Source organism: Dermacentor albipictus, chromosome 6, assembly GCF_038994185.2.
Source record: "Dermacentor albipictus isolate Rhodes 1998 colony chromosome 6, USDA_Dalb.pri_finalv2, whole genome shotgun sequence".
In the NCBI taxonomy this organism is placed as follows: Eukaryota; Metazoa; Arthropoda; class Arachnida; order Ixodida; family Ixodidae; genus Dermacentor; species Dermacentor albipictus.
Genome location: NC_091826.1, coordinates 120,693,318 through 120,707,895, shown reverse-complemented (window position 1 = coordinate 120,707,895; position 14,578 = coordinate 120,693,318). Strand labels below are relative to the sequence as shown.

General features: G+C 45.1%; 1 protein-coding gene across 6 annotated transcripts in view; it reads right to left on the bottom strand.

Moving 5' to 3' along the window:
- Positions 1-14,578, bottom strand: part of LOC135913793 (ATP-binding cassette sub-family C member 2-like) — a 272,909-nt gene that overhangs the window by 203,126 nt on the left and 55,205 nt on the right. For all 6 annotated transcript variants that reach the window (XM_065446481.1, XM_065446480.1, XM_070541305.1 and 3 more), the window contains 2 exons: positions 8,491-8,625; positions 4,324-4,464 (listed from right to left, as the gene is read on the bottom strand). In XM_065446481.1, the coding sequence (XP_065302553.1) occupies positions 4,324-4,464; positions 8,491-8,625 (276 nt within the window). The remainder of the gene's footprint in view (positions 1-4,323; positions 4,465-8,490; positions 8,626-14,578) is intronic.

Here is a 14,578-nt window from a genome sequence, read left to right as displayed (position 1 = left end):
AGAAGTCCACGTCCTGACCCGATTCAAGCAAATACCCTCGAATATTCCTGTCAAATGCAACGAGTCATTCCTTAAGCAACATTGGTTATGTGTAACCCTATAAGATAAGAAAAGAGGGTTCGCTGACATCTGGCATTCTCTTTTTTTAGCAGTTTCTGCTGTTCTGCATTGTCGAGCCAATGTGCGCATGTCAAAAATCAAGAATAGGGTCAAAGACTTATGCGAGAAACTGCGAGAGACTCCATTTAGACAGTTTACTGGCAAAAAAATGGGGAAATGCAAGCAGTATTTCCTTCAAGTCTTCTTTACCGCGAAGATGGAAACGCCGCCAATTCCCCTAAGGGCCATAGTATCTAAAACAGACGCGTGGCAAAAAACCCTTGCCTTGTTCTTTCACAAAAAGCTAAATATACTAAAGGTACAGGACCCTTTCCTAATGAAGAAGTCTGAAGAAGCTTTGAAAGTCATGCCCTCCCAGTCCGGCGAAGGTCTCTGCGCTCTCTCTGTAGGACCTCTCGCCCCTTGACGCATTGCTTGTGGGCATAAAGAACCTGTTAACACAGTTTGGTTGGATCAATTTTAAAGAAGCGTCGGGTGTTTCTCTGAGGCATCTCTTGGAATTTTTAACCATGTACCTCGACTCGACGCACGTGGGAAACCTTTCCTTCAAAAGCAAGGCGTTTGCATAGGGCCTTGTCTCAACCTATCTTTAGCGATTCGTTTTAGAGCGCAGCTCTTTGGCGTCCGTTCCTGGGTTTCGCGTCGTCGTCGGCGTTGTCGGCCTCGTAACCAGCTCCGCCCCCCTTCGCTGGAGTGGGAGACGAAGGACGCGAGCCGCGAATGGCGGAGACCAATGAGAGCGGCCCCTTCAGTGACGTGCGCGCGCGATGCTGGTGTCATGCGGACCCTCCTTACGGCTCGATGCGCACTCGTGTCTGGTCTCAGCCGATCCGCTCGTTTCGTACTATCGTCTGCTCGCGCCAAAGCTCTCGCCCGCGCCTGTTTGGTTCTGTTGGGTCGGTCTCGTTCGCGCTTGTTTTGGTTGTTATTGTGTGAGATTGTTTCTTAATCTGATTGTATGCGCTATGCGAATTGTATAGTACTTTCTGGAAGCCATGCGGCACCAGCGATCACACTGGAACCTTTGACGAGTCATGTATAAACGCCGGCTCGCTTGATCCGCAGATCAGATTTTCGACCATTACCGACTCTGCTACATGTCTCTCTCAAATTCTTTGCTTCAAAATATCGCGAAATGGAAACACGTATAGAGCTGCGCTCAAATTTCGCATTAGGGAGTATCGTAATCGTCGGATAATTTTTTATGCAGTCTTAACAAAGTCCTCTTCAGGCGTCTTACGGGCACAAAGGTTTTTAAATGTTTTAGATGCGTGGATGGCTACTTGTTTTTGCTAAAGTGTGACAAAGATTCCTTCGAATTTGAAGCCTCTAACGCGCAAACACTAGAAAATACTTGCAGCCCACGTATGAAGTTCCGGGCGACGAGTGGCCTTTGATGCTCTTAGATATACGTCTTCATTCTCATTCAAACAGCGCGTTCTAGTCTTACAAACTTTGGGGAAAGAAACCAGTGCTGCCATTTAGCTCCTCCCACTTGAGGTTGGTTAAGAGGAAGCTTTAGCACAGGTGCTCCTATCTAAATACATGTAAAAGGAGAATTCGCTTTTCTCGGCAACAACTGCACCAAATTTGACGACATTGTTCCATTTAAAAAAAAACTTAAAATCTAGTGACTGCTGGCTACAAATTTGTTATTTAGGTTGTAAATTTCTTATTAAACATTGTCTAAAATAAAAGAATTAAGACAACAATACTATCGAGGTTACAACACTAACTCAGCAAGAAATGAAAATGATATCACAATTCTGTGAACTGCATCTGATAGTACATCTAAAGCGGACACAATTCATATGTTACGCATGAATCTAAAAAATTCAGTAATACGGAAACACAGCTTTTCCAAACCCTTGTACACAACGTAACAGATTTACGTAATCAGTAAATTGACATATTGAATTTGTCCGCTTTGAATGATCTAATGGATGCCGTTCACAGAACCGCGATATCTGTTTTTGGTGCAGAGCTATTAATATATAAGCTTCGTGCGCAGATTTTTCCCGAACTTTCGAATTTCTGAAATTATTTTTCACAAAATTCAGGCCTTAAATCGAAATTCCTCTTTAAACAGTCACTAGAATTAAAGCTTCGCTCTCAAATGTAACAAATTTCATTAAAATGTGTCCAGAGGTTTTCTCAGAACAACGTTTTTCGATTTCGCATGTATTTGAATAGGCCGTGTCGGAGTTGGGCCCGAGCTAAAGCTTCCTCTTAAGAGAAGAATGGTCAGACACTGCCTTGATAATGCTCTCACAAAGTCTTGTTCCCATGTAGTAGGGACAAGCCTTGATATCCAAAAGTCTCCATAAGGGTCGGCTCACGCAAGCAGATTATCCCGACCACATTCTGGTAGCGGATGTGGAAGCACTTCCCAGGAAACAACTTTCCAGCTCTTAGGCCTACCAAAAAGCTGTCTTTGATGGCTGAAGAATGTTTGCCACTATGCCATACTTGCAGAAAAATATTCTACAACCTAAAAAAGGTGGGTGCTCAGACAAATGTTCGGGTGGTTCTCTGGGCCCAGAACAAGCTGAGAAAACTATGCATATGGAGCAAACCAGTTTATCATATAAGGGTAGGCTGTGACAAGAATCACAGAACCTGGTTCGTATCCTGCAAAGAAGGCATCGCATACCAGATACCGCTATCGTGTGGCACATACTACGTCGGGAATTCGGGGCAATGGTCAAATGATTGGCTCAGAAAGCACTGCAACAATATAAGAAAGGGAGTGACGGCTGGTTTGCAGCCCACTGCAGCACGTGTGGTTCCTCGCCTCTTTTCCAAGAATGTTTCATTGTACGCAAACACAACTGAGCAATAATCATACGAATAATTCAAAGTGCAACTATTGAGAAGCTAGGTCAAGATTGGGTTAGCACTGCTTCCCTATCTTTAACAAGCAAAGAATTATCGCATCTGAATTGATCTCTGTTTGCGCATGCCTGAGGTGTTGCATGGCATATATAAAATAAGGATGCCGCTTCCAATAAACATCCTGCTGAAAGTTAGCACTTGTGTGTGCTCTTTCCTGTGTCCATGTGAAAAAATATTCGCGCTAAAACACCATATAAAACAGGCCTCACTAACAAGGGCAGAGGCCAATCCTTCTTTATTAGCACATTTCTCTTTCTTTACACACTAACAAGTCAGTTACAAAAAAAAATGTGAAAGGTACGACTAGCGTTTCACCCCCAACACGCTCAATTGAAAGAAAACGAAACCTTCATATTTATGCTGCGATTTGTAAGCATACACAAAATGGCGACATCTGTCAATTTTCCAGGTTTCCGGATTACGTATTGAATATACGTATAGGTTAATTCTTTTTCAGGCCAGCTCAACTAATTATTGCCCTTGCTTTATTTAATATACCTACGTTATACAAATGACAAAGCCTGTACATAGACAAATGGCCTTCGCTAACAATGTTATTCATGCTAAAAAGCGCTTTAATGAGAGCGGGAAATGGCATTCTACTTGTGACACGAACAGCTCGTTTCTTGCAGCAGGAGCAACGTCCTTATATTTTCTGATATCGTTGTCACCCATACGAGTGCGATATAGTTGGAGGTAGAAAAAAAACAGTGAATGATACCGCAACATATTGACGTGGCAAGGAAGAGTTTAGCACTGTCGGCGTAATAGACCAGTGGTACGTGATGACATCTCGTTCATAAAGCTGACCCGATTGTCCCTAATCATATTTTCAGAGAAATAAACGTCTAGTGTTTGATAGGCGGAACTGTGACAAACATGGGGCCAATAAGGTAAAGTCGAGCAATTTCGAAGACCGTATTACGTGGATGGAAAATGCCATCTTTGTTCTTAGGTGCATTGATCGTCTAATTGTTTTTTCGAGGCCCAGTCATTGCTCAACTTCAATGCCTCATATGCTCTATTAGCTAAAGTGTGCATTGTTTTGCCTGATTTATCACCGATTTATCAGTGCTTACTATCTCATTATTATAACACAAAAAAACTTCTGAGAAGTTATTTATTTTTCACTGGCCACCATTCCGCTTATGATGTGCGTATTGCTGAGAAACAATGAAAATGTTTTTATTTGTGGTAGTCAAAAAGATTAGGCCACGAATACTGCAGCTGTTGTGATTGAGAGACCAGCTTGACGAAGAAATGATCATTTTTATAGAAGATGACAATATGCCGTGCGGGAGCACTAACCTGAAGATGTGAGGCAGTGGTGAACTCCAGAAAAGCGTCTAGTGCACAACCAGTAGACAGCAGTCCTAGCAACGATGCTGCGAATGCAGATGGCGGGAGACATCGTTGATGTCGCTTCCACACAATCCACGTGACAAGAATCTGTCATGGGAGTGAAAAGACAAGAAAGCTGACATGGCCTAGGAGCTTTGACAGCTCGACAACTTGGTGTGAATGTGTTTTCGGCAAAGCTAGTAAGCCATTTTCTGAAGTGTCTTTCGTGCGTTTGGTCTGTTTTGATTCGTTACTTTTCTTTATTATTCCTGGTCGGCCTTGCCATCTTTGCTAATTGCGGTATCAGTTGTTCTCCACTTGCAGATGCTTCGTAATCCACTCGCGATTTTATTTAGAAATGTACCGCATGGTTCTCTTACTCAATGTCTTGCTTGAGGCCTGTAAAATATTCATAATTAATGTAAGATATAAATAAACTACTTGTTGCTAACTGCTCGACAGACTTGGTACATAGAATGGAAACAAGCCAGTTGATATTTCCACTTGAATATTTTTTTTTACAATCATGCAGGTGCAACACCCTCAACAACGTCACCATCAAAGCCACAATCACGCAATCCGACATCACGACACAACCTTTCATCGTCGCCTCGGCTTGCCACGGCTATTACCGTTGTGCACATATTCTCATATGCGCTCTGTATGCCACAAGGCCTCGGTTGCTTTCTCGCCGACCTCCACAATCCTAAACGCTTGGCACGATGAACACCCAACGCAAGATACAGTGGGGAAAAAAACATTCACAGCCAGAATGGTTGTTTCCACCCTCCACAAATTTCAAGATCGCCTTTAATCCTTTGGCGTGGAGCGTGAATGACGTTCAGAATATTCGTTTGGAATATATTCCGTGTGCACGTCACTGTCGAGTACATACTTAATGTTCCATGTAACCTGTGCTAAAATAAAAAAAAACTCAAATGAATATGCAAGTGCCACGTAGGTAGTATTGTTTGCCACCGCTTGAAGCGGGTCAAAATATATATTTTTTAATTCGCCTAGATAGAATGCCATTTAACATTATTTATTTGACTGCTCAAACATTCTATTAAGAGAAAAAGTGTCATTGAGAAAATTGTAGACCACCCTGAAAAATTCTGGCCCAACTTTCGGTTGCCCCATACGTGCTATAGTCGGATACAACATAGAAAAAAAGGGGCGGCTCCGCCCAGATGACCGAAGAGCGACAGCCAATTGCCTCCGCGACTATAATAGTCCCGCTCAAAGAACCGTGCTTCGAAAATGCATAATTATCGGTATAAATAAATATTTTGTATTTTGGTGAATGGTTTGGTAGACCTCGTGATAGGAATGCTACAGCACGTGCCGGATCGCGAGAGAAAAATAACCCCGTGCCTGCTACAATGCTTTAGCTTCACTTCAAGGGACAAAAGTAGAAAGAGCAACTAGACATGGCTTTCGCACTGGTTTACGTGTACACGGTGCATTTACTGCTCGTTTTCCTAGCTCAAAATGAATCAGTTGCTATTAATTTAACAAGTCCTCAAATAAAACAGTGCATCTATTGAAATCATTACAAACCTGGGGCGAGAAGACGATCGAGGAAAAAAAGGTACAAAAATGATTCAATAACCGTTTTAAATAAATACTCTTGATTTTAAATGGCTTATAGGTTTATGCATAGATTATGCATAGATAGCATAGATTTGTGTTTTTTTCTGTATGTGTCTTTTCCAAACTTCTTTTCAAGAATGTGATAAGTTTTCTTTTTCGTTCCTTCTCGCGTTTTGTTATTTAATAATTCGTTTCAGGCCTGCAGTCTCATCAGTTCGCGTTGCGCAGCGTCAGCGATGCTCCCGGCAATCTTTCGTCGCCGGATCACGGCTCAGAATAAACGCATTCGGCACAGATGGTCATCGTAAGCTCGCAATAATATTTCAGGCATGATAGACCAGCGCAAACAGTTTGGGATCCCGCTCTGACGAGGGCAGACGCGCAAGACTGACGCGATTCGGCCTAGTTCGAAGCACGGGCGACCACTTCCCCATCGGCGGGCTCACCAGCCTTCCGGCTCGTGACGTCAGAGTGCGCGCCCATTGGTGGAGGCTCGTGTGCATCCGCCTTGGAGGAGTAAACGCCCCTTTTTTCTAAAGTTGTACCCGACCATATATAAAAGATTTTTCTAAGCCTAAAATAAGATACAAAAAAAAGTGTCGCGCGGCATGTTTTCGCATATCGCGTGTTCTTGTACCCCATGGCTGCGCCCTGTTCTATCACTGATGGCCTGATATTAAACATTTTGGCCTGCAAAAACTCTATTTGCTCTTAATACGTGCATGAGCAGCTCCATGATCCTTGGCTACTCTAGTGGCTTGACCAGTAAAGAGGGCGATTTTCCGCACGTTTTGGCTGCGCGTTGCATGAACACTTCATGTAGACAGGTGCGATTGCCGAAATTATTGTGAAGATCCTCAGGAGCCAACCATCTCGTGTTCTTTTTGACACCGAAGTGTATGAGCCGGTGCCCGCTCTACACCAGCTGTGAAATTGCCCAGCAGTCAGCAATTGTCAGCGTAGCCGCACGACCCAATCCACGACCAGCGCACGCGATGAAAATTGCCTTGCTAAATGGTTTGTCGTATCGCAAGATTGTCTCCTACAACAGGAAGTATGATTTACACACTGCCTTATATGCTACCATGCATGCGATAACTTCACCTGTTTCTTCACAGAGGTCAAAGTAATTCCTCTTATTTAAATATATTTTGTTCCCCTCCACCACTGCCTGCGCTCCTTTTTACAAAGTTATAAAATGTAAGTAATTGTTTATTCTCTTTCTTTTTGCAATCTTTCGCGCAGTTATTACCCACGTTAGACACGTCACCTGCCTGGTTTTTCTTGATATCTCCCTTTTCTGTAGTTACAACTGCCAACGATTCATTAACGCCCCCTGATATATAAGATCGTTTCAGTGTGCAGCAAAGCGAAGTGCGACAGGATCTTTCAGTTATGTGGGGACCCCCCATTTGAGAGCATGGACGTAACAGCCAATAAATCAAAATTTCAATACATTCCAGAGCAACCCTAAAGCTTTTGGCGACGAAGTTACACGTTGATGAAGGGAATGGTGAAGCCATTCAAGCCGGAAAGCGGTCTATGGCAAGAACACTGCCAACGGATGTAGCACTTCTACGCTGAGAGCGAGCTTTTTCTGGGGGAACAACATACAGCTTTCTTCGGCTGCTTTGCGTCGCCCACATGCTTCATTCTGCACATTGTTTCTAGTATAGACAAAATCAGCGGAGAGCACATGGGCAGTGTGCCTGAACGAGTGACTACTTCCCTTTGATACTTTAGCTCGCGGTGAACCGGTTGAAGTTTTGCAGTCGTGTCCAGGAAGAAGGTCTATCTTCATGGCCTACCTCACGAGACTTTCCGAAGAATGCGAGTTCAGTACGTTCTTCACTAATCTTGTCCATAACCGTCTCGTGCGCGATATCATGTGCGCACGCACACTAAGCCGCTTGCTCGAATAAACCAACCTCAGGTTTGAATCCACAGCGGTAACAGCCCTCGCAATGAAGACGGCGAAATGTGACTACAAGACTGGACGGTGCAGCTAGATCTCAACTTGTTCGCGTAAATGGTGTAAAATTTCCCGCAAACTGCTATTAATATAGCAATGGCTAAAGCGAGAGCATGCGCTCACTCATTTGACGATATCCATGTGCCGTAATGTTTCAAGGTAAATTTAATTAATATAGTTAGTTCAAATATTGTAGTGATTATCCTGTTTTTATCTCGCAAATGGAGTCCGCCCGGGTACATAACTGTTCGATAGAAAAGCGATTCGAGTAAATTTTCTAGGCTTTAAAAAGAAAAGTTCAAGCTAAAGAGAAAATATCATTCGATATCGCTGCCTCTGTTTTCGCGGTATTTCGAGCGTGGACCGTAGCTGAAATGGGCAAGCAAGGTGAATGACGCGGAATTTCCGCAGCTGGAGATTTCGCCCAGCTCCAGACGTCCAGTTACTCATTATGGACTAAGAGGTCAAAAGAATTCAGATGAACACGCCTAATGCAATTGAGAATGAAAAAGGAGGAAGGGTGCTGTGGCCTTCCCACCGTCAAGCAAAGCACGCACAGAGCTACTCACCAGTGAAAGCGCCATAGCATAGTCGGACATCGCTTCTCGAAGGGCGAAAATAGTCACGCACTGATTCCGGTTGACATTACCCAATGCAAAACTGCCTTTGGTGACAGAGAGGCCAGTCGAAACGAAGAGCAGCACCTGAATATGAAATTGGGGGGGGGGGGGGGGAGAGAGAAAGAAAACATGAGGTACTAGCTATTCTCTGTCCATGCTAGATAAGCTGTTGTGCCATTTTAGTTCAACTAAGAAAGCGCGCACGTTTCCAACAATTCTAAAGTCTTCTCTGCCTCGTCCGCCACTTTGCAGCTGCAGGTCCTTGTACAATGTGTGCCAAGTATGGGCGCAGGCACTGTCCTTGTTCGTCATGTACATAGTGGTGGCTGGTTGACTGAGTATAACACAATACCTCTTTTCAATCGTACATTTGCTAGCCTCATTCCCTGCACTTTGAGGCCGCTAGCTTAGCCGATGAGCCAGAGCAGACTAGTCTTGAAAAGGAAGTTCTTGAGGTTACGCAGTGCCTCCCTATGGCTCACCATTTTTCGTGTTCACTGACCTCTGAGCACAAGGCACAGTTGGTATAGGCAAGTTGTAACGCTACGCCAAAAGCAGAACCCATTCTTCTTTAAATAGAGCACGAGGAACGAACTTCCGCAGTTAAAAAAAACCAATATTACGCTTACATGACGTTGCTCGTTTCTGAACGGTAGCAGGTATGCGGTTCACGAACACAGATAACATTTGTGTTGTTAATAAAATTCAATTGTACTATCACTTCCTTAGCAAGACTTGCAGCCTGTGTGACAAAAGCTTTCAGTTCTTGTCGTTGTTCAAGTACGAATGTCTATTTTACAGGAAACCGTGCTCTGGTCATTTGTTGTAATACTACTGAATCAGTTGTGCCACACTTCTGCAATTTCAGCACGTGCACCTCAGAAATTTCCACGGCTGGTCTAAGCTGATTGAAATCATTTTACTTGTTTCGACAAGTAATTGGTGATGTTACTTTCTTCAGCTTCCTTCCTCTGTACCTTTCACGTGATTCATGTCGAATATACGTTACTGTGCTCACTTAACTTTCGTAGCAACATTATCTTGACTACTACAAATAATGTGCCTGTACGCTGCAACACTAAGTATTGTTCTATTAATTACAAATATTCATTTTGCTAAATTATTGTTTTATATGCGCTGTACTGCCGTTACATTGGGTGAGGTCAGGAAACACTGTCAGTTACTCCTTGCGCTTTGTCCCTGCCTCCTCTTGAGGGTTTTTTTTTGTAATTTGATAGAACATATTCACATTCAAGTCAAGGCCCCTTGTCACACACAGGAACGCGGAGTAATCTACACTGTCTAAAACTACTGGTGAAAGAAAAAGGAAATCCAGCACTACATCTAACGTTTGCTCTGAACGTTAATGCGATTAGCATTCAAACAATGTGGCCACGTTGCATGGTAGCGACTATCTTGGGGCCGACCTCCTCAGACATGCTCTATTTTCGGTCAATTATACAAAACTGTCCATCACGCATCAGGCTTATACGAATGTTTCTACGAGACGTTCGCTGATCTTGTAGAAGGGTGGTAAAAGGAAGCTTGCGAAAAAAAAAATTGAAACTGTTAGAATATGAATCGTGGAACTTCCTCTTTCAGAAGCCTGGTCTAGGTAAATAAGACAACAAAATTGACTCGCCGTCCCGGTCTTGTGAGAGTGGATGCCTACCGAAGCTGCGGAAAACCTCCGCTACAACTGTTGGGGGGGGGGGGGGGGTATCCAATGCTTTATGGCCTTGAGTAACGGTAGGAATGTTATTTTAGAGTAATTGTGGTAATGTTATTTTAGAGTAGTGGATTGTAATAGGAGTAATTGTAATTTTGACACCATGCCACCGCCCATAGCGATGTTAAAAGAGCATTGAAATCATTTGCTAGACTGGTTATTTTATGTACAAAATGCTAGGGACGTCACTGCCCATGCTGCAAGATGCTGTCACCGCGGCAGCTTGCACAAAAGTAGTCGTTACAGGGACGCGTATGCGGGGAGCAATGCGTGCTTCGCATTGTTACGAGGAGCACATTGTAATCAATGATGTGGTTCGGATGCTCGTTTTGAGCGTGTACTTTTTGAAACGTATGCTGTTGCGTATGTTGTATGCGTGCTTCCAAAGAATTTATGCACTGTTCGCTTAACATTCCTGAGTGTTTTTAGCCTCTGCCTTGTGGAGGTATTAAAAATTAAATTATGCGGTTTTACGTGCCAAAACCACTTTCTGAGTATGAGGCACGCCGTAGTGGAGGACTCCGGAAATTTCGACCACCTGGGGTTCTTTAACGTGCACCTAAATCTAAGCACGCGGGTGTTTTCGCACTTTGCCCCCATCTAAATGCGGCCGCCGTGGCCGGGATTCAATCCCGCGACCTCGCGCTCAGCAGCCTAACACCATAGCCACTGAGCAACCTCGGTGGGTAGTGGAGGTATGAGCCATTGCATTTTACTTGCTTACGGGAGTATAAGCCATTCATGAGTCACTGCTTGTAGCCTCTGCCTTTCGTTACGCCATGATGAAATCCCGGAATCCTAACCATAGACAGCTTCGCTGTAAATACTGGGTCAGGTCCTTGGACGGCAGCTCTTCCACAAGCACTAGCGAAAACGCCTTCTGGATCTTGGGCACATTTGATCCATATCGCTGATGGGGGCAGACACCAGACAAAGCATCAAACTGGTCGTCGAGGAAGTGTTTCTTGTAGTACCTATCCCGCTGATGTAAAACGTTCAAGTTGTTGAGTGACAACCTGTTGTTCACTCTGGTCTTGGTGCTTTCGTTGCAGTAGGGCTTCACGGTTTGCAGTGAGGGTGTTGATGCTCAGTCTACTACACATGGTGTAGTCAACCCTAACTCGCATACCCCTCTTCAGTGGCGTGTTAACGGGGAGATGCCTCGGCACAACGCATTTTTCTTTCTGTGACCTCGCAGCGGCGCTACGATCAGCCTTAAGTGCCGCAAAAAAAAGAGAGCACCGCGTGCACGTGTGCACGAATTAGATCACGCTACCTACCCAGAGAGATCACGTGCAATTGCCGCTTCTGAGGACCATCGGCAAAATTGCTCCCCGGGTCTGATAAACTGTGGCCATGGTGGCTTCTGCACTACAGCCGCATTCACATAACTGGTTACTCGGAACGACTGGGCGATTCATGTCAGCGTCAACACAGGAACTCGAACATGGCAAGCGTGACGGTAGGATTACTGTGCCAGTAGATGTATCGTGCCTCTACGGCTTCCCCTCGTTTTACGTAGCCAACGCAGCCACTTCATGTATGCAGCTGGAGAGCCACTTGTTCATGAACAACGTGACTGACCCACTGCTCCCCTACCACCCTATAAACAGCAGGAGTTTCCATATCCTTGATCGGACGACTCCGACTGCCACCTCCTTGGGCGAGCATGTACTACAACCTAAAGCTCATCGTTACCAGGTACTAAGCTTCCTCGTACTCACGCCACCAACTTTCCGGCATGCTGTCACAAGCACCCTTGCCTCGTCACCAGTCGCCTCATCCCTCATCTTCGCAACGCGCACTTCCAATGTCTACCTACGTTGCTCATCATCACCTCCAGCCTTCCTTCGCCACTTCAGCCGTCACCAGCCGGTACTAGCATGAGCTCCTGCTATTACTAAAGAGAAAGGTGAACCAAGCACTATCGTTCTCCGCTTCTTCAAAGGTCCTGGCACTCCTTCATTGCGCACATGCACAGGCGCAACGAAGGCCGGCTTCGGAGGCCGCATCACTAGCTCTCTTTGGCGCGAATTTCCGACTCGAAGGCGCGGGGACACTATGAGCACCTACCCTGTTCCACTTCAAGAAACCACTGCAGCCACCACGACTTCTCTGTCCTCGGATTTCTTCCCGCAAGCAGCAGAAGGCGAGTTCCACAAACCACCTTATCTCATGCGGATGCCTGACTTGCAAAATATTTACAGGAGCAACTTGGCACTCGGGTTCTTCCAGCTTGAAGGTCATTCTTCAGAAAATTTTTGACTTGCGCTTAAACTTGTTAGCCAGTGTCATGCACCACGACCAGAAGGTTGTGTGCATTGGACAGTGTGTTCAACTATCACCAGATGGAGCGCGCGAGAGCTCCTATTTGTTTTTTTTTTTCCCTTTTGAACAGTTAGTCCTAATAAGACCATGTGACGCCATGCAACCTGCTTCTCATCCCTTGCTGGGCACATCGCTCTTGCCGCATTATACGCCGTGACAGAGCGTATTACTTAACTAAGTCATGGGCCCAGGACGACACCATGCCTATGTTCGGTGCGCTGAGCTGCATTAATGTCCTCTGAAGAGTGGCTGAGCTACCACAAAGACGGTGACGAGAAACCATGCTGCTGGTGTTCTACTAGAAACGCGGATAACGAACTCGGCTGTGCTGCAAAACAAGAAGTTAACTAAGCAAAACTATGTCGGCGGTTTGCGGAAGACGTCCCCAGACCAGGGGCCCTATAACGTAAAACTATTCCAATATGTTTCTATTCCAATCTCCTGACGTCAAATTTGCGTAACCACTGACGCAAGCACCGGGCGGTCACCCGCAGGGTTGTCTGAACAGACCAATCAAACGCTCTCCTCGTTCATAGGAGGTCAATTTTGATTGCTTGAAAAACGAATAGCATTGCCTACACTGAGCGGCTTGTCGTATCTAATTGGCTGACAAGAGGCGAGGAGAACGCTCAAGTGGAGAGGGATTCACTGGGGCAGAGCCAGTGCACTGAAAATCGATAACAGGATGAAGAGGGTGGTGCCGGCGTCTGCGATTTGTCGGCTCTCCCTTACTTAGCTTGTGGTGGCTGGTCGAAAATCACGGCGGCATGCAACGGAAACTTAAGAATGACGCTAAAACTGACCCTCAGCAAAGAAGAGTTGGCAGAATGAGGTGGTAAACGTGCAGAAAGGGCTCGAAAACGTTACACGGCCATGCAAGAAGTTTTATTATACGCAAATACACCCATGCTCTCCGGCAGGTGCATGTAGCCAGCGTCTCATTGATCGGTAGCAGCGAGATTTTATTCCTTTCGGAACGGGGCAGCCTGCTGCTATTCCGAAGAAAATTCAGTTTTGTTCGGCATAATAATGCATCTTTATCGCGTACACGTCTCTTTGACGCGGTGAGTTTGTGCGGTTTTGTGACCTCGCTGACAGGCAGGGGAAGACAGTGCAGCCCGAAAACTTTTTACCAATAGCCGAGGGCTTATGGCGAAAAAAGATCGAATCAGACATAACTGTTTTTCTTTTTTCTGTGAAATCATGCATAATCAGTGCGTACACATCATATCAGATAGGGAGGTATCGCGGTTTTCATGACGTCGCGTGACAGACAAGTGAAGTGGGCGTGGTCGAAGAAAGCTTTTGACCAATCGTGGAGCGCTGATAGCAGAATTGGAATAGAAAAGTTTGGAATAGTTTTACGTTATAGCGCCCCAGTAGTGCGCGTTTCTGCTTCGCTCGGTGGCGCAAGACGAGCAACTGCAACCGAACGCAAGTTCATCGCGGTAAGCCTACTTCGAACCGCGCTTGACAAGGCAAAGCCATACGATGATGACATTGGACGAATTCAAAGTACCAAGAACTCAAGCAAAAATTACCATGCGTGGTCGATTCGAGCCTGAGTGGCACTTGTCCAAAAAGGCTGTTGAGAAACCATCAAGTCTGGCTATGCTGGGAGAGAAAGGATGAACGACGAGAGGAAGATCAACGACAAGCCTTTGGCATTCATGTTTCTAGTAATGGAAGACACCTACTAGGATGATATTGGGGAATGTTCGACAGCTCACGAGGCCTGGAAGGCCAGGGAAATATACATTCCAAGTGTGACGTACTGCAAGCTCTTAAGTTGATAACAGACTTTTTTTTCAAACGAAAATGAAGCCCCAAGAAACCATAATTGAAGCTAAACAGGAAGATTTTAACGCCGGAATACGTCTGTACCAACTGAGAAGTGACATTTATGATGCTGATAGGCTTACCAGAAGTGTACGAACCACATATTCTAAATCATGAGCAAGACGAATGAACGCTGACGAC